The 24,391-nt window shown below is 46.6% G+C and overlaps 1 protein-coding gene across 8 annotated transcripts in view; it reads right to left on the reverse strand.

Annotated features, from left to right (window-relative positions):
- Positions 1-24,391, reverse strand: part of LOC103593899 (microtubule-associated protein RP/EB family member 1) — a 55,774-nt gene that overhangs the window by 19,484 nt on the left and 11,899 nt on the right. For 4 of the 8 annotated variants that reach the window (XM_008577039.1, XM_008577033.1, XM_008577023.1 and 1 more), the window contains 11 exons: positions 23,806-23,919; positions 23,636-23,680; positions 22,266-22,345; positions 21,841-21,953; positions 21,336-21,519; positions 20,802-20,886; positions 20,174-20,319; positions 19,749-19,839; positions 19,314-19,462; positions 18,369-18,454; positions 12,079-13,689 (listed from right to left, as the gene is read on the reverse strand). In XM_008577039.1, the coding sequence (XP_008575261.1) occupies positions 13,548-13,689; positions 18,369-18,454; positions 19,314-19,462; positions 19,749-19,839; positions 20,174-20,319; positions 20,802-20,886; positions 21,336-21,519; positions 21,841-21,953; positions 22,266-22,345; positions 23,636-23,680; positions 23,806-23,919 (1,235 nt within the window). In that variant the 3' untranslated portion in view covers positions 12,079-13,547. Of the gene's footprint in view, positions 1-3,457; positions 3,582-8,092; positions 8,111-12,078; positions 13,690-15,065; positions 15,185-15,904; positions 15,975-18,368; positions 18,455-19,313; positions 19,463-19,748; positions 19,840-20,173; positions 20,320-20,801; positions 20,887-21,335; positions 21,520-21,840; positions 21,954-22,265; positions 22,346-23,635; positions 23,681-23,805; positions 23,920-24,391 lie in introns of those variants that run through there. The other 4 variants (XM_008577005.1, XM_008576996.1, XM_008577054.1 and 1 more) reach the window with 3 other exon arrangements.

Here is a 24,391-nt window from a genome sequence, read left to right on the forward strand (position 1 = left end):
AAACAACCTGCCAAGTCTGTCAATGAAAGTGATCCTGGCTTTATCTCACTACCAGAGCCAAGCACAAGCTTGTTTCACTGTTGGGGGGACCACGGTGCCGACAAAACTCAGCCACTTCACAGGCAGCCAGCAGATTAATAACACAGGACGTCAGGGCTTTGCCCTCTCAAGGGAAAAACCTATTCCTACCTTAAAGCTTGTGTTTGGTGGAGAATTCAAGTCTGCTTGATCCTCCACTTTTCAGAGGTAAGATAAGGAGAGATCAGGCATCGGTATTCAAGACTGCTGGGATTCTCCTTGGGCCTCAGTAAGCCCAAGGAGCTGAGGAGCCTCACTTTCTCTCTGACTCCAATCCCCTGGCAGCAGACCTCCTCTGGAGACAGAGTCTGAGGCTCATCCTGTCTGTTCTCATACTGGAAGCAAGACCTGGTTTTCTAAATACCAATGTGAAACACAGCACAACCATCTACATACTCCAAGAGAGGTCTTACATGGCTTTAAAGAGAAGGACTAATTACAAATAAATAGTCTGTTTACAAATCACAGTTAGGTATCCTGCACTTACCACTTTCAGCTGGGAATAAACATTTTATCTAGGATAAGAAAAGTGACAGGCAAAAAAAAAAAAAAAGAAAAGAAAAGTGATAGGCATCAGGCAAAATTGAAACATTTCATGGGCCAGCCCCGTGGCGCACTTAGGAGAGTGCGGCCCTTGGGTGCGCAGCGGCGCTCCCACCACAGGTTCGGATCCCTATATAGGGATGGCCGTTGCGCCCACTGGCTGAGCATGGTGCGGGCGACACCAAGCCAAGGGTTGCAATCCCCTTACCGGTCACAAAAAAAAAAAGACAAAAAAAAAAAAAATTGAAACATTTCACATATTTTATAGTAAAACATTATCATTGTAATTAGTTATATGTAATTTATATTTGTTTAACTCTCTTCCAAATGCTTCCTTAAAAGACAACATGCATGCAGCAGAAAGCACATGGGCTGTGTGTTCAGAAAGATCTGGGTTCAAAACCAGGCTCTTCAATGCATAAGCTGTCCATGGGCAGTCTACTCATCTGTAAGATGAGGATGTGCCCCCATCGAGAGATCTACATTCACAGAACCAATATCTGAGAGCTATTATTACAAGTGATCCACACAACATCCAAATAGTTGGGCCAGTACTACTGCCCCAGTTTACAAATGAGGAACTAGAACATTAAGGGATTCGTCCAAAGTAACATGGCTCAGAGCAGACTGAAAGCCTCTTCATGTCCAGTCCTGTCCATGGCAGCTCCCTGCCTGAATGAGACAAACCTGGCGCCAGATTGGCACATGGACAATTTATCTACACACGAAAGAGATTTCATTTTCCAATTAACTGAGTGAAATAAACTTTGGAGTGTATTTACAGAAAGAGGTAAATTTTAGGGAGAAACTGCATGTGAGAAAGCTGGCTTCAATGAAAAGAAGGATGACCTCATCCCCACATTAGTCATAGATCATGGGGCAAAAAAGTGCTGTAGAGGCCCCAAACAAATGGGGATATGGAGATGAATACTGAGGAAACTAACAGAAAATGAGGGAAAAAACAGCACAGATCTAAGGCTAACAACCTGTGTCTATGACTAATAAAGTAACTAATGTTTAATAAACTTGACTCTTGGGCATCATTGTTTGATCATCTGTAAAACTGAGATTAAATCTCACAGGGGGGAATAACAAGATGAACAAATGAAACTAAGAACCAGGCCAGTACCCAGCTATAAAATAAGGAAGTACAGAAGCAGAACTCAGGAGGAAAAAAAATCATATGAGCAATAGCAATAATTTTAAATCAATCCAAATGGCACCGTCAATAAACAAAAAAGTCTGAGGTATAAGTAGGGTATAGGGGTTGAAGAACATGAGCTCTTGATTTGGACAAAGGTTCAAATCCCAGTTCTGTTCTTGGTTGTGTAATTCTGGACTCATAGGGGCCTGCCCGTGTATCACTTGGGAGAGTGCGGCGCTGATGGCACCAAGGCCATGGGTTCAGATCCCTATATAGGGATGGCTGGTTGGCTCAGTTGGGTGAGCGTGGTGCTGACAACACCAAGTCAAGGGTTAAGATCCTCTTACTAGTCATCTTTTATATATATTAAAAAAAAAAAAATTCTGGACTCATTACTCAGTTTCTCTAAACCTGTTTCCTCATCTGTAAAATAGGGTTAATAACCATACCTACCTCATGGATGTACAGTGAGAATTAAATGAAGGAAATGTCTGAAAAACATTTACAAGACCCTGGCATACAAGTGTTCAATGAAATGACTGTTACTCTGATTACTGGGAGAGGCAGAGGGTTCTGATTCTCTATCCCATGAAAAGACAAGAATTTAAGTAGTAGCAGGATACACATACCATCCTTCTTCTGTTATATTCCTGACCTCATTTCCTATCTGCAGTAGCTTCAATTCTGATAACCCTGACATGTTCCTTACCATGTCAGGACTCAGGGACAGTCAGGAGAACTCTCAAAAGGTGAGACAAGTCTTTAGTGGAAGTATAAACTGATAACAGCTTTATGAAAAATAATTAAAAGAGCCTGAAGTTCATATCCTTTGATCTAGTGATTCTACTTCTAGGAATCACTGATGAAATAAACAGAGATAAGATTTATGTTAAAGGATACTCAACCTAGTCATTCTACATAATGGAACAATTAGAAACAACCTAAACATCCAAAAACTGGGATGAGATTAAACAACTCCAACAAATCCACAGAAAGTGTATATAGCCATTCAAAATAAGTATTTTCAAGTTACTGAATGACAACAAAGAATATCCACAATATAATGTTAAATGAAAAAAAAAGTAATATATACAAATATATATACACACACAGAAAGGTGACAGAAAGAAAAAAACATCCAAAATGTGGCTTTCTCTGAATAATGAAGTTATAGGCACTTTCTATTTTCTTCTTCCTAGTTTTCTAAATGTTAAACAGTTAGTACATACAGAAACAGATCACATTTCTGTTCTTCCTTTAACCCATTACCTCTGACAAACTGTTGTTCAATAGTAGTTCGATAAAATTGTGGCTGAAATGGCATTTGCCTGACTCTGGTCTTATGCCTCCTCAGAATAAGAAATGCCACTGATGAACTAATACAACACTAGAACAGTAGTCCAATTATTGTCCTCAAATAAAACATCTGAAATCTGAATGCCAAGAGTACAGGGTACAGACCAAGAAGTCAAGGCTAAGCTGCAGGGCTCAGAACACAGTCTACAGCAGAAGATGGTGGACCTTAACAGAGGTCCTTGTAGAAGCAAAACAGGGCAGAACTAAGAAGAATCGGGGTGGCCCTAATGTAGATCCTGAACCTCTCTATGTGGCTTGGCAGTCCGATACAGGCCTGAGCACTCCTAAAGGACCTGTGGGCTTTCCAAGAAAAGTGGTCTAGTGGATTTCTCTTACCTGAGCACAACTGTTCAATCTTTGTCAGATTCAACTGTAGAGATTCATTGATCCAGGCCAGCATGTCATGTCGACTCAGGTTATCACTGGTGACTGACGTCGAGTATACGTTCACTGCCATCTTCTGTAGAATACAAGCAAGAGAGAAGGGCTCTAGTTACAGTAGGCATGCAAGTGAGGGCAAGTGTTTCCTGCAGTGTCACCCAGAGCAACTCTGTGGGAACACTCCATATTTAAGTCTCGCTTTCTTCCCCAAAAGCTCAAACCAGAGGCACTAAGATTCCAGCCATGAGCCAGACTGCCACACATAAATATGACCTGAAATGAATTGCCCAACACCAATCTGCCTAAACTTTAGGCCCCATTTTAATGTGATTGATATAAAATTATAAATTACAAAAGGCACTAAGTAAAGGGGTAAGTGCCTTTTTTGGAGTGGCAGCTGGCCAGTACTGGGATGCAAACCCTTAACCTTTCACCTTAGAGCACCTTAGAGACCTTAGAGCAGTTAAAGGAAGTGCTCTAACCAACTAAACTAGCCAGCTAGCCTAAGTAAGTGCTTTATGAAGTGAGGCTGATACACAAACAAGGACATTGTTTAGAAAACATCAGTCCAAGCTTACCCATTAAGATACCAAAATGTTTACAGCAGTTTTCTTCAGATGGTGGGATTTTGTTAATTCCTCTTTATAGTTTTCACTGTTTCCCAAATTTTCTTTAAAGGCTCTTATCCACTCTCACAATTAAAAATAATTATGAAAAATAATACTACAAAGGTGTTATCAAATGACGACCTTACAAGTGAAGGATCCTTGGCAGTGAATTCTCTGCTGAGCCACGCGGGGATGGAGGGCATCTGAGGGCTTACTAAACACAGACATTTATCATTTAACCCTGACAGCCCTCTGTAAGATTCACTTCATTCTCCTGGGGATTAGTAGCTAAGCCTGCCCAACCCCATCATCCACATTCTCTATCACCTAGAAAATGCTACCCTTCACCTTTCTGCCAAGATTCCACATTCAAAATAATAAACATACGGCAACAACTTTAATTTAAAATGTTAGTAAATGTGGGTGGCACCATCTATGAGTACCAGTTCAGTCATCCCTCATCCATTAAAACAAATGTTTACTGAGCTCTACCGCATTCTGGTCACAGTTCTAGGAACCAGGAAACAGATAAGCAAGAAAGACAAGGTGCCTGTCTGCAGGGAGTTCACATTCCAGTAGTGAGAAGTCTGATACTGACCGAATACACAAACATCATTTCATACCAACCACTTAGGCAATGGGGACTAGGGAATGTGGTCAGAGAAAGCCTCTCTGAAGTGACAGCTGAGTTTAAGAAGCAGAAGGAAGCAGCCACATGGAGATCTGGAAGGGTGATATAGCCCATGAGCAAGAGGGAGAGCAGGAAAAGAAGTGGGTAAAGAAGCCAAGAGGCCAGATCATGTCACAGCTCAGTAGATCATGGGAAGGAGTTTGGATTTTATTCTGCTAAAAGATCTATTGTCAGGGCCGGCCTGTGGCTCACTCGGGAGAGTGCAGTGCTGATAACACCAAGGCCACGGGTTTGGATCCCATATAGGGATGGCTGGTTCACTCACTGGGTGAGCGTGGTGCTGACAACACCAAGTCAAGGGTTAAGATCCCCTTACCAGTCATCTTTTGAAAAAAAAAAAAAAGATCTGTTGTCAGGTTTTAAGTGGGATAGAATCTTGCTCTCACTAAAGTTTGAAAAAGATCACCCTGACTGCTGGTAGAGGACAGACAGGAGTGAGAGAAGACTCAAGCAATATGAGATAAGGATAGACTAACTCAGATCCACATGAAATTCCTGGGCAGTCACCCTGAGGACACACTATGAAACACTAGATTTCATAGTGACCTTGACAATTATAATTTTCTCCATTTCATGAGATATCAATATTACCAATATGGCAGAAGGGTGGGATTCAGAGCAATTTGGAACAACCATGAGATCCTAACCCTTTGCTCTTTTGTGGCACTTCGTTCCCTCCACCTAGAGATAGTGTACAACAATTTGGCCTTCCCACATCGGTCTCCTGCACTAAGCTGCTACAAGCCTCATGAGTCACACAGCTACAGAATGCGAGAGCCAGAAGAGATGGAGATCCACCCATCCAATCCCCTTTTTATGAGCTGGGGTTACTGAGGTCTATAGAGGTAAATGACTTATCTGTCTCCCCTCACATTGCCCACAGCACTTAACACAGTGCCTTGAACATAGTTAGCACTCAGTAACTGCTAACTGTTTTCATTGCAAGGACAATGTCAAACAGAGAAAAATGTATTTATATAAACCTTTTACAAAAAGCAAGCTATCAACACTCTTACATTCCCCAAATCAGCTGATAAAACCACATTATGTAAGACACCAACACAATTTAGTTCCTGGCTCTACTGGGAAATTAATCCCTATGTTCCCAGAGCACTTCATTCAAACCTCTATGAAAAGAATTATCACACTGAACTGTCATTATCTCTTTGTTTCTGAACCATTCCCAGACCATATTTGGGCCAGTAGGCAACCCACTCAGTGCAAAGAAAGAGCTGAGGATTTCAAGCCATGAGACCTGAGTTTGAGTGAGGCTGTCAATCAGTTATGTGACCTTGGGCAAGTTACTTAAACTCAATCTACCTCAGTTACATTAAAGTGAATACCACCTATCTGAAAAGGATCGTGGAGAGGCTTAAACAATTTAAGGTACGTACATAAAATACTTGGCATGGTATCAACACAGAAGAGGTACTGAACAAGGTCCCAGGCAGGGACTGTGTCTCATTCATCCTCATCTCCAGTGCCAAAAACAGTGCCTGAGACCTGCCACCACCACCCCTCATGGAAATCCACTGAAACAATCTTCAAATTAGTCTCACTGTCTCAAACTGTTCTTTTTTTTTTTTCCTTTTTTGTCTTTTTTACTGACCGGTAACGGGATCGCAACCCTCGGTGTCGCGCCCGTACCGGGGACCAGCAACGGGATCGCAACCCTCGGTGTTGCGCCCGCACCGCGCTCAGCCAGTGAGCGGGAACCGGTCTCCACATGGGATCCGAACCCTCGGCGGGAGCGCCGCCGCGCTCCCAAGCGGCGCACTCTCCAGTGTGCCACTGGGCCGGCCCCTCAATCTGTTCTTATACAGCAACCAGGGAGAATTTCTGAATGACAAATCAGATCAAGTGTCTCCCCTGTTTAAAATCCCTGATGTGAGCAAAATGCTATTCTCAGGTACCAAGGAGAACATCCAAACAAAAAATATGGTCCCAGGCTAAGCACTTGTAATCCATTATGGCTACATTCATATATACACTAGGTATTGTGTGTCATGCTACCATAAAATATCAGCAGCTGGTAAAGCCATGTGTGTCTCCTGACCACACCCCAGCTCAGAAAACGTTAACAGCCTTTCATCACCATATAACTTAAAACTCTTTCATTAGCAGTACGTTAATACCTGGTACCATGTGCTCCGCAAACTCTGCAGCCACTAAATACAGGGGATTAGCCACCCTGTGGATGTGCAATAAACATCCACTGACTCAACCAATTAATTGGCTCTTCCAGGCAGTCAGAACAGTTTAGTTCTCAGAGCTACAGCTACAGTTTACCCTCCCTCTATAAGAATTCCATCACTTGGTCTCAAAGGAAGACCGCAACTATCACATAAACCTCACAAGTACAAGGCTTCAAGGCTCCATGATCCAGATTTTGACTACCATGAAAAAGCTCCCTCTTGCCTACCCCGTACCTCTCTCTTCCTTCAGCAGCTCTCCTGGCAGGCTCCCAAACCTATCCTAATTCAATGCTGGCTGAAGCGCACCCTATTACTTTCAAGGCACAATACTGAGCCCTATAAAAAGGGGCACGGTGGTGCCACCAGAAAAGAGTTATGTGACCCTGGGTTAAAAAAAAAACAAAAACTTCATCTTTCTGGATCACATATGGCTCCCCTGTAAAGTGGGGAAAATACTATCTTCTGCACAAAGTGGTGAGGAGAATCCAATGAGAATCTAAGTGAAAACACTTAACAGAAAAGCACATCATGTCCTAAAACTGTGCCAGGCACTTTGACAAACACCACCACATACACCACCACATAGGGTGCATCTATGAAACATGCTCTGTAGCTCTCTCTGGACCTCGGGGAGAAACTGTAACAGAGGTTAATAGGCTGGACTCTGGAGTCTCTGATGTGGGTTCAGACACTATCTGGGCAGAATAAGGCACATCATTTCACCTCTCAGAGTCTCAGGCTCATTTGCAAAATGATATTATCTCTTAAAGACAATGTACCTATTAAATGACAAAAAGCCACATCAAGTACTTAACACAATGCCTGACACATAGCAAATGCCCAATTAACAAAGAGTAGTTATTATTATTATTACTACTCTGAGACTTCCCATCAGAGAAGAGGATGCTAGGACTAGCCTGACTTCCCTCAATGGGCCTCAGGATCCTCCTTCCCAAAATGGCAGAGCTTGACCTCTGCCCCACAGCACCAAGGGCAGCTGTGAAGCAGGGACTAGGAGAGCAGTTGATATCACCCTGTTATATTGTCTACCTAGTAATTACACAAAATTATCTTTTCCATGTATTCATTTTCTTACTTCCTATCTCTCTCTCCATCACAAGGTAGACTCCCGGAGAGGTCTTTGTCCGCCTGCTCCCGGGTGCACAGCCAGGGCTTAGCAAGGTGCCTAGGACCTAGCAGGCACTCAACAAATACCAGCTGAAGAAAGGAAGGAGTCCAAAGGGCTGGCTTGCTTTTTGCCACGCACCGAGCTAAGACCTATTTGAACGTAGTATTATCGTCTCCATTTTACAGATGAGGAAGCTGAGGTCCAGAGAGATTACAGCACCTGCGCAAGGTCGCACAGCAGGAATTCCAACCCAGGTGTGAATCCACAACCCAACTCTTTACCATCAAGCGATACTGCCTCCTACAATGAGGGTCCCCAGGGCTCCCGGCAGGGCCTACCTCGCCCAAACACGCCCCCTCCCGAAGCCCAGCCTCCCTGGGACCTCCGGCCGCGGCAGTGCGGGTTCCACACGACGGCAGCTGCCCAGAAGCCCCCACGCTGCCGACAAGTAGCCCCACTTCCGGCCTGAGGCCCCGCCCCCCGGCAGAGGGAAGCGCGCGCCCCCCGGCTCAGCCCGCGCGCCGGGTCACGGCCCCGCCCTTCCCCCCACCCGGCCCGAACCGCACGGCAGTGTGGAGCAACCCGGGCGCAACCAGCAGGGCCTATCGGTGCCTGCCCGGCCTTGGCCCACCTGCTGTACCGTACATCGTCTCGTTCAAACCGCGGGACCCCGCCCGCTCGCCCGCGCGATGACCTCACACGCAGCCCCCCGTTACGCACCGACGTAAAGGCTCATCATCGCCCGCCGGCTCCTTTTATAGAGAGGGACTCAGCCGCGCGCCGGGGGCGGAGCCCGGCCCTTGATCGACGGCGGGGGAGCCTAGGGGCAGGGCGCCGACTGCAGGGGCCGACTGCGGCACGTGGTCGGCCGCAGCCAATGGGGTCCCGCCTCGGGCCGGGTGTGACTCCGCCTAGAAGGCGGGGTCAGCTACAAATTCTCCAAGGCAGTAGCCAAGAGGATTGGTTACAGTGAATTTCTACAATTATTGGGTAATAGATGCTCGATAGGCGCTTCGAGGAAAGACGTTGAAGTCACCTCAGAGACGTTCTGTCACCACCCCATCTATAATGACCCTGTAATATCAGCACCGTTTTTGTTTTATTTTTTAAAAGATGACCGGTAAGAGGATCTTAACCCTTGACTTCGTGGTGTCAGCACCACGCTCTCCCAAGTGAGCCACGGGCCGGCCCTACGACCCTGTAATATCATCCGGTTTATTTCCTTCTAAGTACCACATTAAGACGTCTTGTTTGTGTACGCTTTTTTGTGTCTTCCTGTAAAGTCACGGAAGCAGTGGCCCTCAGTCCTGGTCCCGGTTGTGTCCCAGTATACAAACCAGACTGAATGCTAGGCAGGAACAGGATGTGGCAGGGGTAGTGGCACTTATATTGTATGCAGCGGGGTCCTAGAGGCCTCTGAAGGCCAGGTCTCATTCTGTTTAGTTGCTGAAGCCTGGGGAAGTGCTCAGGGGAGAATGGGTGGGGAGCTGGGGCAGGAGCTGTCTATCAACTGGTCTGGAGGCATTTTGGTATTTCAGCCACTAGTACTGCTAGTTTCTATGGTATGCAGTTCTCCAAAAGCACATTACAAGAGACCTGGCCTCACCTTGACAGTGTGGGAAGGCTTCCCAGAAGTGACACTTGCCCTGAAAGATGACAAGTTACCCTGGCAAAAGTATTGGGCTAGGAAGAGCAAGCCAGAGGTAACAGCAAAGAACCCTGTAACTAAATGCGGTGGGCAATGAGGGGCACAACTTTAACATCAGATGCTGCTGTTGTTACATTCTGCCTAGCTGCTATGCAACATCTGAGGAAATAACACCCTTTTTTAAAAAATTCATTCAACATACCAACATACATTTGAGGACGTGTTATGCGTCATTCACTATGGTAGACACCATAGAAGGGATGCTAAGATAAATCAGGTGTATTTTGGTGGGGGGGAGGGGGCGCTGGCTAGTATAGGGATCAAATCCCATACCAGGGTCAATTAGGTGCACATTCTACTTCAAGTAGATCTCCTGGTCCTTTTTAAGACTTATTTTAAGATTATTAATACATTAATAAGCATTGAATATCACTATCACTACCGACACCCAGTCATGACTGTCATTAACACCACACTAACAACTCTTGCTTTTACGATAACACCACCTAATACATGTGAAGGACTTGTTGCCTGCCAGGTACCAGGCAAAGCTCTTCACCCAGATCAGGCCCGTGAACACCCACAGCAACCCTAAGAAGTAGGTACGACTTATTATCCCCACCTTTTAGGTGAGAGATGAAAGAGGCTAAGTCACCTGCCCAAAGTGACACGACAGCATGTCTGATCCCAGACACAGACCTAATCCAACTGCAAGACTGCTTTCAGAAAAGGCCTGCATGTGGGTCAGCCCATGGCTCACATGGGAGAGTGCGGGTGCTGATAAAACCAAGGCCACGGGTTCGGATCCTATATAGGGATAGCCAGTTGCTCACTGGCTGAGCGTGGTGCTGACAACACCAAGCCAAGGGTTAAGATCCCCTTACCCGTTTTTTTTTTTTTAAAAAAAGGCCTTCATGAGATGCAAACTCCAACCTCTTCCCCATTCTCCCCTTGCCACAGAGCCTGGGATCACTCACATCTAAGCCTGGCCCCATCATAAGAAAACACAGAATTAGCCCCACAGCCCCTTCCGCCAAACAATCCCCCACCCAGACAATGCCCCACAACCAGGCCAGGACACCCAAGGGCCCCTCACCTGGAGGGCCAGTCCATCTCCTCTATTTGGGTTTTGAGGACGGGGCTGTTTATTTTGCTTCATCCTGTCCTGGCATTTAGCACAGCACTGTACACAGGTGGCCTAATTGGGCAGCCAAGGCCCCTAGGGTCTCAACATCTCAGAGGGAAGAGTATGGGCCCAGCTCACTAATTGCCAGCTGTCTCACCATGGCAACTGGCACCTGGGCTGTTGTACCCCAGAGGCACCTCCCTAATAACATACTTGGTTTCTCATCCATGCCTGAAATTTCTTCCCTCCAAAGCAAAATCTGGGCCAGACCATGTGGGAACTTGACCTTCTGGCACTACCCATCTCTCACATCAAGACACTGAGATGTGCATGTTCATCCCACTTACACACCTTATTCCTTTGCTACATGCCCTAGCTAACCAATATGGACCTCTAGAGATGTTTTCATCAGCTCCTTTTCCCTAAAAGAGGCTAGAAATATAGCATGATGGGCTCTGGGTTTGGGACACCTGCCTGGTGTCCCCAGGTAAACTAAGATAAAACTATTAGAGTTGCAATACGAGGCTTAGAAAAGCAACAGGTAATACAAGTGCTCAAGAATTGGTAGGAATGGTCAAGTCTGGAGAGTCAGTTCACTGAGAACCACATTCCATCCAAGGGGCTCTGTTGGAATCACAGAGCTACTCCCAACCAACATGACAAATTGGGAGCTGTGGAATAACCTCTGGAATCCCATGTAATCATGAAGAACTGTAAGAATCAGCCCTGGGATTCTTCGCTCCAGTCATGAGTGGAGGTTACCACCTTAATCAGCTCCCCAAGATCTGTAAGTCTAGAAATGGGGAAAGTCATCAAGCCTTTAAATGAAATTAAACACCCCAGCCACATCTGGAAACCAAGATTTAGATATCCACTCACTAGCCCAGTGTAGTCCCTGGACCAGAAGCATCAAATTCCTAAAGCTCACCCTAGACTTTCTGCATCAGACCCAGCAATCACAACTTTAATAAGCCCTCCTGGGGATGCTGATGCACTGGACTGTGAGTATCACTGCACTGGACCATAAGCTCCATGTCTGCTCGGGGTCATCATGGTTTTACCACACTACACTTGAAGGAATGAATGAATGACCTACTTCAACCACCCACCATTATACTTTAGCCAGGCCCTACCATGCCCCATCCACCAGACCTGCAGAAGAAAAGGGACACCAGACTGTTATAGAGAAATACTGATTTTAATTAAATGTAATAAGGTAAACTCTAGGCATCTGTCCATCTTTCAGCCTAATAATTACCAAAAACTGTTGAAACAAGGCACAGTTTTTCCCCATACTCGTTATGTGACTCCAGTTACAAAAAAATTTTAATGAAAATGTTAAACATAAAAATAGAAGTCTGAGATTAAAAAAAAGTGTATAAAAATTCCCACAAAACTTGTCAATGTTGTTCCTTATTCTACAAAATAGCACCAGTAATTAGAGTAAAAGGTGTTAAAAACCATTACGACAGCATTTCTGAAATGCGGCTTGTCTGACCTCCCATTCCCCTAAAAACGACTTACTGTGGAATAAAAAGGGATTTAAAAATCTCGAGGGAGGATCGAGCTTTTATTGCAGTTTCCCCCTGCCATCTCTTAGAGAGGAGGGAAAAGGGTGAGGAATGTGCTTTTGCCCCTGGCTGTCACTGCTTCTGAGTTTAGAAAAAGGATGAGGAATTAGGATATCATCTGGGGACCTGTGCCTGTTGGGGGAGGGGTGTACATCTTTAGGAGAGGGGTTGGGGGCGGGGGGGGGGGGTCTTACCCAAGCTCCCTCCTTCCCGCCCCCCACATGGGGAAGAGGAAAGGAGATACTGAGAGGCTGTTAATTGTCTATATAACATATGGCAGCTTACATTACATAATTCAGACCACCCCTTCCTGAGCTCCCCAGAGGGTTCTATTGCAGTCATGGGGAGGGATTTTGCTAACGGTGGTCCCTGCCCTTCGGTTTGTGGGGGAAAAATAGCCCTGAATGTGATGATGATGTCATCCCTGCTGAAATCATCATCGTTGTGGAAAATACTCTAATGGGAAGACTCCAGCCCTTGTATTGAGGCAAGGGGAATGTGCCAGGTAAAAATCCAAGAAAGACATATACATCATTTCCTCTCCTGATAGCCCTAGGAATAACATCCTGGGCCATTAAAATGTCCCTTAGCTACATGTCTACAACTGCACACTCCTGTAAACACAGAGCAGCAGACATTAAAAAACTTAGTCTTGCAATGACTGTCTTGGGTGATTTTACAGCATTAAACCTGAGTATTGGAGAGCTGTCAGTACTGGGATTTTGGTATCTTAGCCACTGTTTCTGAGTGGTAAACCCAGGAGGGAAAAAAAAGCCATATTACTACCTACACTTCAAGTTTTTAAACGTTTTAGGAGAAGAAAAATGAGCACCATGTCTGGCCATTCTGGGCGGCCAGGTCTGAATTGTGCACAAAGAGGTGGCACCTCAGGCTCTCCCTGCAAAGAGAGGGCTGGGTGGCTCTGCTCCCACCAAGCAGTGGGGGAGAACTGAGGTATGCAGTCAGTGAGACCCCCACACAGCTGGGCTGAGGAGGGGCAGAGCCTGGGGATGCTTCCCCCTCCTGGGTCCTGGCTCTGCCCCACACACCTCAGGTGCCCCCAGTGCCTGGAGGGGACTATTCACATGCAAAGTAGTCCTTCAGAGGGGCGAAGAGGTGTCGGATGACAGGCACGCTCCAGGACCTCCCAAGAAGCTTCTGGCGGGCTCCCCGGCCCATGTTGGACACATCCGTGTAGTGTACAGGAAAGCCGAAGATCCTGGGAAGGAGGGGCACCAGGGTAAAGAAGATAGGGAGTCAGACGTGCCCTCCAGCATGCTTAGAGGCTCTGGGAAGTTCTCACCTAGGCCGGAAAGGTAATGATCTTTCTGCCCCTTAGCCTCATGTCTTCAGTCAGGCATACTGGGCCTTCAAATGAGCCTCTCCTGAACCCCCAGGAGGTCCAGGTCTTCAGAATACTGGCTCACAAATGACTGTCATCGAGGGCATGGGTCCTCCGTGAAGGCACCTGTTTTATACCTCCCTGGCACCAGTACTATGATCCTGGCACATGGTTGGTGCTTAGTAGGCATTTTTGAACGAATAAATGATCCATGCATTCACTTTATACTGAGAAACCAATTTACAGTGAGTACACCTAAGCAGCCTGAGTTTTCATTCCCTTTTCAAACTCAGTTGCTGGATTAAGGGCCAGGTTCTATGTGATTTTACCAGGCCTGGTAAGAGGCTAGATATGCTGAATCTCAGTATTACCCAGGTTTAAATCACACCTATGGCCGAATGGGTGTTAAACATGCCAAAAGAGCAGCACCTCAGGCCTATTTCTTTGCCTATCTGAGAGCCAACTGCACCATCTCTAGTATCATGAGCCCAGCATTTTATGCTTGGGTCTCAGAATACAGAATAACCCATAGCATGAATAGATTGGGCAAGATTACCTACCAGTTTTTCTTTCACTAATCATAAGTTACTTTTTTTATACTAGGAAAACTTGTTGTTAGGTCAAAGAAAAAATAAAACCAGATGTAGAATACTCTGTATCAAAGCCTATGGAATACAGCCAAAAAAATGTAAAGAGGAAAATTCACAGCCTTACACAACCACATTACTAGCAAATTATAATAAACACTAAGAACAAATAAAAAAACAACAGAAAATAGGAGTAAGAGAAAAAACACCCAGACAAGACATGGTTCTTTGCATCGAAATAGACAAAATTAGCCAAATAAAGGGAAGGGGGAGAGGACAGACTTGGCTAAGCAGGAATTAGCTATAGAATGTGCAACTTTATAGAAAGAGCAATGGCATGTCTGTGGGGTTCTCTTTAGCAGATTCCTCATAACTCACAGTGTTGCAGCATGTTGGGACAGGCAGATGTCAGGGCAGTGCAGCCAGACAGATGGTGCTGTCTAATGACCTCATGTCTCCGATTCCTACCATCGCCACCCCCTGAGCTATTTAGGACAGGAATTGAGGACTTGGAAAAGTTATTATCCCCAGGCCCAGTAACGTCGAAAGGCAGTGAAACCATGAAGAATCAAGGCAAGCACCTGCCCACTGGTGCTGCTGGCCTTAACCAGGTTCCTCCCCTTCTGTCTCTGCACCATTTCCGTCTCCAAGTGCAGCCTTGCTCACCTTTCGAGCTCAGTGCACCACAAAACATCTTCTTTGCCATTCATGACAACAGGGAAAAGTTGATTTTTCCCCTGTTTGATCGAGTTCGACTTGGTGGTTATTGTCTGTACTTTCTTTAACTGGAGAACAAAACGACATCATGGAGTAAGCACAGAATGAAAGGTTCTCGGTAATGTCAAGGCTCAAAAGCAGAGGGCAGGTGCGGGAGAGAGGTGGGCTTGAAGAGGGAGTGAGAAAAGGACAGTTGGAAGGACAAGAACATGTGCGCTTCCCACGAATGCCAAGAAGTTAATGCACAGGAAGGACCAGTCTCAGAGAATGAGATAAAGTGACCACGAGTAAGATTACATGGGGGCCAAGAAGACATCAGCCAGTTACTGATCAAGTGTGATTACATTTAAAAATAAAAACCATCCAGATACAGAGAATGGACAAATGGAACATGACTTTATGCAAACTTTGAGAACTAGGTTTATGGAGGTCTTAATACAGCTATCTACAACTTGACAACAGATAATTTTTTTAAAAAAACAAAAATACAATCACTCCTTTCTTACTGGGAGGGTATCTAGCACTATGTATCCATGTACCAAGCACTAATAATTGGCAAGTCTAGTTGCCTTTGTTCATGGTGATTGCTTATCAAGAATGTCTCCTACTCTCTGTACTTGAAGAGGGACAGAACAATAATGTGGGGAAAGGGCCCAGCACCAGGGAAACACGTGAACCAAAGAGTAGGAACCAAGTGGACTCCAAGGTCATCTACCAAGTTCCCACATGGAGGACACCAGTGCATTTTCTAGAGGGCCATGGTCAGACCATTTGTGAGCACGTCTTACCTTTGCTGTCCTACTGTATTCCAAGCAGTCCTGTAGCTCGAGTTTATCATTCTTTGATGCTATCACAGGCCTGGGAACAGCCAAAACCCATTACTTTTCTACCATCTTTAGGGAGTCCTTGGCTAGGCACCTAGCCCAGGCACCTGGGAGTGAGGGCCTATGCTGCAAAAATGTGCCCTGGCATTGAACTTGATACAAATACATGATGAAAATGACCCTGGCATGAGCACAAGTCTGTGTGCCAAAGCCAGGGATGGACCAGCCCAAAAGGGGGAACTAATGTCCCCCTTCCTCAATTTTCATATTAGTCAAAGCCGGACTCCCACTGAGGAAGTTACCCTCTCTCGTCTCCAGACCCACTGCTCACTGGCTGAGTGACCTTGAGCAACTCATGCTACCTCACTGGTCTCCGTGTCAAGTGAGGAGCTTGCATTTGATCTTTGTGGGTCTACTTTCTACAACTAGCACATCACACCCATGATTTGGTGGTTCACTGCAGGGGATGCAGCCTGATGGGGCTTTAAGGAATGAAAGTGGCTGTTATTAAGAAGGACAGGGGGTGTTTCACAAAATGACTAATTACTTTCACCCTTGACACCTATTCTGCACATGTGGAGAGAGGCAAACAGATGACTTAAAGGGCAAGGGATAGAACTGAAAGCAGCTGAGCTGTTCCATAGCAGAGGCCAGTGCAAGAGGTGTGAATGTGGAGTTGATGAGCACCAAAGTAACCAGCATGAGAATGGAAACTGCCCACGAGAGGGGCAGGGGGAAATCACGCTAACATTTCCCTAGACTTGTCAATTTGACCTCAACTTCCAAGTTTCAAAATCAACCCTATCCCAATACCTCCGTGGACCCAAGGCAGTTGAGGAACCAGGAGGAAAGGCTATGGTACAGCCCTGCTTTGGGCTGATTCTAGGCTGGAGATCTAAACAAACGAGATGATTTGGGTGGGTCTCTGCCCCGACTGATGCTTGACACAGCCATCCTATAAACCTGCAGAGCTCAGCCACAGCAGCTCAGTCATACCTCACTGTTTCACCTGATACCCACATGCAAAAACATTCTGAATCTGACCCCTTACTAAGTCCACAGGATTGTCATGCTGCAAGCCACAGAAGCCACCACTCACATTGTGTTCTCTATGGATTGAACCTCTTGGGGCACATCAGAGTAAACATTCCTCTCTCCTCCTTAGAGCAACCCAACCACCTCACTTGTCTCCCCATTTCTGCCCTAGTCTTGCTATAGTCTCCATCCAAAAACTACTGTTAACCTAAGACACAATTCATCTCATTTGTCTAACACCTCCTGTAATCTCCCAAGTCAAACAATGTGGTACCACATTTAAGGCCCCACATTATTTGGCCCTAAACCTGGAGTTCTTTGTCTTTCTCTCCTATCACACATACCCCTGTTCTAGGGCATGCTCTAAAAACTGCATGGTTCCATTCCTTCATCTAGGGCCCTGCTGGAATGAGAAACCATCCCTCCATCCATCCTTCCAATGTCCACACAGCCATGAACCTGAAAGCATTTACTGTCTTCTGTTCCCTCCACCATTAACATGTCAATTTCCTGAACACAAGACTGACACTGATGTGTTCATCAATGAAATGACAGCATCACAATAGTGCCTGGTGGAGTGAGAGATCAAATGTTGAGTGAATAAACCCATTTAGTTCCAAATATGAACATGGTACCATTTTGACTGGCTGATTACCCAAGTAAAAATGCAAGCTATCCAAGAGAAATCCTCCAAGCTACTCCAGGACCCTCACCTCTGTCCACACTTTGCTAAATGCTAAATACTTCTTCTAAAGAATGTTTTTAAGCTTAACTCATTTGCAAGTCTGGGGTGTCGCATTTTGCATCTTGATTAGCAAGTTGTTCTTAAAACCATGTATAGAGAAGGTGATTGATCCTTAGCAGAGCCATTCACTCTGTGGCTTCGACATGTATAAAGAGAACTACCTTTGGTACATGACAAAAATCCAAGGGACAACCTTAGGCCTACCATTTGTCATCTAAGCAGTACCACCTGGTCAATCACTATAGGCCTGGTCCAGGGGTTGGAGGAAAGGCACCTCCCAAGTATCCCATATCCTGATGGATATCCCTAGAGAAGCTAGGGGAAGAGGTGGGGTATAGAAGCATCAACAAGTTGAATTTTCAAGATCCCCCCGATATCACTGACTGGGGAAAAGATACTTCACCTGGCTATATATAGCATATGGGCCATCTGCAACTTGAACCAGTCAGAGTAGGACTGAGGAATCCTGGCCTGAGATTCCTAGGTTTTTGCTGCACAGGAATCAACATGACAGGTTGGTCTGAAACCCAGAGTAGGGCTATTTCTAAGCAGAGCCAACTCTTTCTAGAATGCTCAAACATCAGAGCTGACATCATTAGCTATACTTTACTTGGCTATTACCTGTCCCACTCAAGAGCCCCTGGTTACCTGTTCATCCCAGGTAGGTTGCCCCAGAAGTACCGGGCCCTGTGAGCAGCAGAAACTTTGATAGCATCAATCATCACTGGATTACACTGCAGGGAGAGAGAAGGGGAGCTGCTAGGAGTCCACATCAAAATTCAAGTATCGGGGCCAGCCCGGTGGCGCACTGCTACAGTGCGCCGCTTGGGAAGCATGGCGGCGCTCCCGCCGAGGGTTCGGATCCCACATACAGACCGGCCGCTCACTGGCTGAGCGAGGTGCGGGAGCAACACCAAGGGTTGCGATCCCGTTGCCGGTCCCGGTCCGGTGCGGGCACGACACTGAGGGTTGCAATCCGTTGCCGGTCACGAAAAAAGACAAAAAGGAAAAAAAAAAAAAATTCAAGTATCAACCAGAGTGGGGTGACCTGTGCAGGTGACAGGGCTGGCAATGAAGACACCAGATGAGTGTGATGCAGTGTGAGCAGTATGTCGCTGGTACCACCCGACTGCCAGGTTCACAAAGCAAGAGGGAACAACCACTCCATCACCTTTTGGACAGAACCTGAGCTCTAACGATTTTGGGAAAATTAAATGAGCTCAGTGTACAAAAAATATTTCAGTGTAAAAAGAGTATTTCCCACAGTGCTTATAAAGCATAGTAAGCAGTAGATAATTAACTTCCCTGTGACCCCTAATGCAGTTCTCAGAACAAGGATGAAAAAAAAGAACTATCTAGAGTAAGGGCTGAGCCAAGCCTCCTGGTAGTTTTGTCACAATGGGTCAGGGTGAGGTTAGAGATCATCATATTTTCCATGCACGCTGAGAACCCACTGAGTCCCTCACTCTTGGATCTAGCCACATCCTCCACCAAGAACCCAGAAGCCATGTCCAACATTGGCCATGCCCACCAAAACCCACTTCTTCATTGGAGTCTTCCCACCCACGTTGTCATGCCTCTAGGTCCCCTCACCTCCAGGAACCGTGAGATGTCCTTCTTGTCATCAACCTTCATGGCTACAACATTCTCAAACATCCAAAAGAAGGGTCGGTCATCACCCTCCTTTGGGCGTGAGTAATTCAGCAGGTGGTAAAACTCAAAGAAGAGCCGGCCTGTGCCCTCTGCATCCACAAAAGAAAACAGCAGGGTCATTCAAAATATTCCCTGAGACCAACAGACTCCTAATGATCCCCTACCATTCCCTATTGACCTGAAGTCTTCTGATATGATTCAGCAAGGACACAGGCAGCAGCAGGGCACTATTTATTAGTACACAGCCCCAATAGGCCCCTGAGGTGCCCAATCAAGTGGGCCAGAAGCCAAAAACTCCTTCTCAGGCAGCTCCACCTGGACCAGCACTCAGGTGACCTGGGGTCTCTGGTGGATATCAGAAAGGAGGATGCTCACCGTACAGGCCTTTCCTGGCAGGATTCACATTTGAGAGGTCATTGCATGGGCTTCCACCGATCACCAAATCAAACGGGCCCCATTCTTCAATCTGGGAGAGAAAAACTCAGGCTCAGGGGAGGGATGGGGGTGCATTCCAGGGAATCTGGCAAGAAAACCCATTTCTAAAATCTTGATTGGTCACCAACTCTACTTCTGACCCAAGAAAACTTAATATGCTCGGGATTCCCTAAGATTTATATCATTCTGAATTATTTCTAAGCTGAAGGTCTTCCCACTACAACTTCAAGTGACCACGGGTTCTATCACAATGCTGGGCCCCAGGGTTGGGGACATGATGACATGAGAGTGTGGGGTTCAGTGTGTGGGAGTGCAGAGTACAAGGAGAAGGACATGAACCACACAAGGGTATTGACCGCCCTCACATTTTTCTTTGTGATGTTCCTGACGTCATTCACATATTTGATATTTCCCTCATGCTTGACGGTGCCAACAGCGATGGACTCTTCACACACTTCAGAGGCGACATACTTTTCCACCTTTATGCCCAATTCTTTAAGGACCAAGTACCCTGTGGGGGGCCAGGGAGGCACAGAAGAACAAATGATGCCATGTGCACAGCAGCTCATTTCCACTGCTTCCTGCTCTGGAAAAATGAGGATATTCCTCAAAACCACATGACTGTGCAGGCAGAGGATTAAACGAGTTAAATCCGGCAAAGCTCATCGGGGCGCCACGCACACTAGCTGAGCTTACTCCACACATGGGGAAAGCTTGGGGAACAAAAGAGAACCAAGACTGGGGATAGCAGCAGTTGCTGACTAATATTTATGCGTCTAGAATGAAAATTTTTCAAGATGCCTGCACTTAAATAAAATGGGACAACCAATGGAGAGGGGTCATGGAGAGAAACAAGAAGTCAGTGTGGTTTTCTCAGCACAGGTACAAACCCAGGCACCTTTCTTGGCATTGATTTTAAGATGTCAGGGCCAGGCCTTCTGACTCCTCAGCTATTCCCCAACAATGTGGTGGCCAGTAAACTTGCCAACTCACCTGTCGCAATTCCATCAAAGAGGGACAGGACTCGAATGGGCCGCCTTCGGGCTGCAGGAATTGCAGGGAACAACTTGGGGGCTTCCTGCCAGGTAACAAAGGAGGGTCATGGAGATAAAGGAACAGAGGAGGGCTGACCCTCAAAGAGATTGAAACCCTGCCATGCTAGCTTTTATGGGGACTAGTGAGAGAACATGTAACTGGCCAGCCTTAGACGCAGATGAAATATAAAGGCATTACCCTAGTCCAGAATGACCTTGGGCCTTCCTCTAAGAACTGGAAAATTTCCTCCTACTAAAATAAGTAAGTCACAGCCTTCCCTCTTCAGCTCTACAAACTCAGGAGGTTGACTTCAACAAGCACTTCTTCATCTGACCCATGAACATCTACACACTTAGCAGGGGCAACCCCTAAATAAGCCTAAAAGCTGTACACAGATGCATACAATGGACCTTCACTTCCATTAACTCTTACTATGAGTGTTCCAGACCCCTGTGGCCCTAGTGGGGATGGACAAGGAAGCCTGTGGCTTACGAATTCATGTCCCATATCACTGGTGAAGAAAGCCTGCAGGCGCACGGTCCAGTCCTTTCTGCGCCGTAGGATGCCGTGACAGCGCTGTGGGAGGCACATGTAGCAGCTCCAGGGCTCCTGGAGCTTGGCGTCTGCCGCCGTGCCCACGCCCACCAGCACCTCCAGGCACTCCACACAGAAGCACCTGTGCCCAGGGAAAGGGGAGAAGGGATATCAGCTCTTCCCACCCATCCCCCACCTCCCAGGGAGATGGTCTAGGGGGATCCAACTGTTCCACAGCCGGGAATGCAAGGCCCTGCGTGATGTGGGCTACACTAACCTCTTGACTCCAGTCCCTTCATCCCACAAGCTCTTTGCACAGAAACATTCTCCCAACACCCTAGTCAATTCCCATGGACCCTCTGCATGTCAGGCCATTGGTAGATCTCCTGGTCAACTGAGTACCCAAAGGCTGTAGTAATCACAGGGCACAGCATGGAAGCCTTGGGGCCCACCCATGTCTCACCGGCAGCAGCTTGTGTTACTGCAGAGAAGCAGCTCGCGGCCCTCACAGCACACAGTGCAGTAAGACTGATAACCATCATCATCGTACATGTAGAACAGCTCGAGGAACCGATCCTGGCACCCAGAGAGAAATATCTGTGAAACTGGAGACCAGGCACAGCAGGCCCTGCTTGCTGGCTGGGTGAGGCCCCAGGACACAGCCACAGAGCAAGTTGCTGGTGGCTTGGTGTCCTTTACAGGGACAACTGGCTGTGGTCTACATGCCATTGCTGATAAAGTCCTCTGCTGCAGCACCCTCCCCTCAGCGAGGGAGGGTGGGGGTGAGAAGCCCTGAGAGAGCTTCACTAATGCTTACACAAAGGTGCTACTTTCTGGGGAAGCATGGGAAAGTTTGTGAAGGAAGGGACAGGAAAGTCCAGGACTTACCCGGCACGTCTGGCAGAGCCCACCTTCAAAGAGAGGGTGGAAGGAAACAGGGCTTTTCCTACCACAGGACAAACAGTTATCTGTAAGAAAGACAGGGGTGTAGCTTGAAGCAACCAAGGTCCTAACATCAACTGCGGAAGCCTTGGGTCTAACAGTTCTTGAACATTTATGCCACCCTGACAATGTGAAGGACTCTTCACGCCTTATGCCTTTCAACAATGTTTCAAAAGTGCCATCCTCATTTCAGAGATGGGGAAAAGTCAACACCAACAAAGACAATATCTCAAAGGGCAAACAAAGGGCTGGCCTGGTAGGAAAACCCAAGGCAAATGCTGCACAAGGGTCTCCAGCAGAGAGACAGGCTCTGAGAGCCTGCTACAAAAATTTCTCTGGCCCTTTAAAGGCTGGGACATGGAGGAATTTTGGTGACTCCAGTTGTCTCATGACAGCACTTGCCTGTGACCACGCCCTGCAAGCACAGCACATGGCTGCAATGTGAGCTCAGGTCTAAACAGCAGGCTATCCTGCCCTCCCTGTCAAACTCAGGACTGATTTGCAACACTGGGCCAGTAGACAGGACATTCATAATGTCTAAGACCATCTTTAGCCAGATAGGACAAGTAGATAAGTGTTGGGGCATAGATAGGGAAGCTTACAGGTCAGTTTCCAATAATGTCAGGGACTGCTCCAAACCCAAGTTTTCCCAGGGCCAGGGGCTGTTGTGCTATCCTACCAAGTATTGAGTAACCGCTCAGTAAAGAAAGAAAAGCACTCAATATAAACCACTCAGGGTCAGTTTCCAATAATGTCAGGGACTGCTCCAAACCCAAGTTTTCCCAGGGCCAGGGGCTGTTGTGCTGTCCTACCAAGTATTGAGTAACCGCTCAGTAAAGAAAGAAAAGCACTCAATATAAACCACTCAATAAACAGATTGAGGATGAGGAAGCAAGGGACAGTTGGTCCTCACATTTTATGAATCATATTAGATATGTTCTAGCCAGAATATTTAATTCAGTGACAATTACCAGCTGGACAGCAGACCAGTCAGCTTGAGAGCACAACACTGGATTAGTGTAATTTACCTAAAAGCTAGCTCAAGATGCTATCAACGTCAGTTTCAGATTTTGGGCTCTCTTGGCCAAAGTGCCCCAGCTCCCACTCTGCCCTCAGCACATTCCTACTCAGGTATCTCAATGAAAATCAGGCAACCCATTCTGTAAAATGTAACAAGATGCAGGGAACAAAAAAGGCCTCCATCTGAGATCACAGTACAGAGCTCTGGGTAAACACAGGCAGGGCAGCCAAGCCAGGGGGAGGCATGCCTCATGTACTCCCTAGGGCAAGAAGAGAGGCCCGGGCAAGAACATTACCTTCCAGATTGCTCTTGTTGTTGGTAACATCTGAAGCCATTTGTTCTATTGAGAAAAGAGAGAGAAGGTATGTTGCTAACCATCACACCCTCTGAAGAGAACTCTCACAACCTGCCGCTCCTGATCACAAGTAAAGGGCCCCCCCAGCCTGCTCACCCTCCCACAATCACCTCGGCTCTGCTCATCCTCCCCGCGATCTTTGCCATTATAGTAACTTGTCCTGAGGCGCTTGGGTGGGGGGCAGTAGTCAGAGGTGTCAGCTGTGCGTCTTCTGGTCTTGTTCTCTGTGAAAGGTAAGGAGGTGGCAGGGGTGGCTTGGGAGGAGGAGGGTCCAGCGAGAACATGGACTCAAAGACCATGCTATGCTTGGCTGCCAACTGCATCCGGGGTAGGACAGGAGTCCACAGAGGGTTTATACAGCACCAAGATGGGCAAATCAGAGAAGGAACAAACTCAAAACCACTCGTGCCCAGAATCCTAACATGACTAACATGTGTTGATGGGGTTTTAAACTGCTATTTGTAAAAGAACACATCTTTCTAGACCCAGCTCACAGAACATCAAGTCTCAGTCCACAGCTAAACCCCTGGAACCTCTATGTTGATGACGTCCAACATACTGCAGATAGCCACATGTGACTGTTGAGCACTTGAAATGAACCTAGTGACTAAGGACCTGAATTTTACATTGAATTAATCTTAAAATCAATTCAAATACTGACAAGTGATTCAATTAACTGGTTCTTTGGACTAGTTT

This window comes from Galeopterus variegatus, unplaced genomic scaffold (genome assembly GCF_000696425.1).
Source record: "Galeopterus variegatus unplaced genomic scaffold, G_variegatus-3.0.2 Scaffold65, whole genome shotgun sequence".
Taxonomy (NCBI): domain Eukaryota; kingdom Metazoa; phylum Chordata; class Mammalia; order Dermoptera; family Cynocephalidae; genus Galeopterus; species Galeopterus variegatus.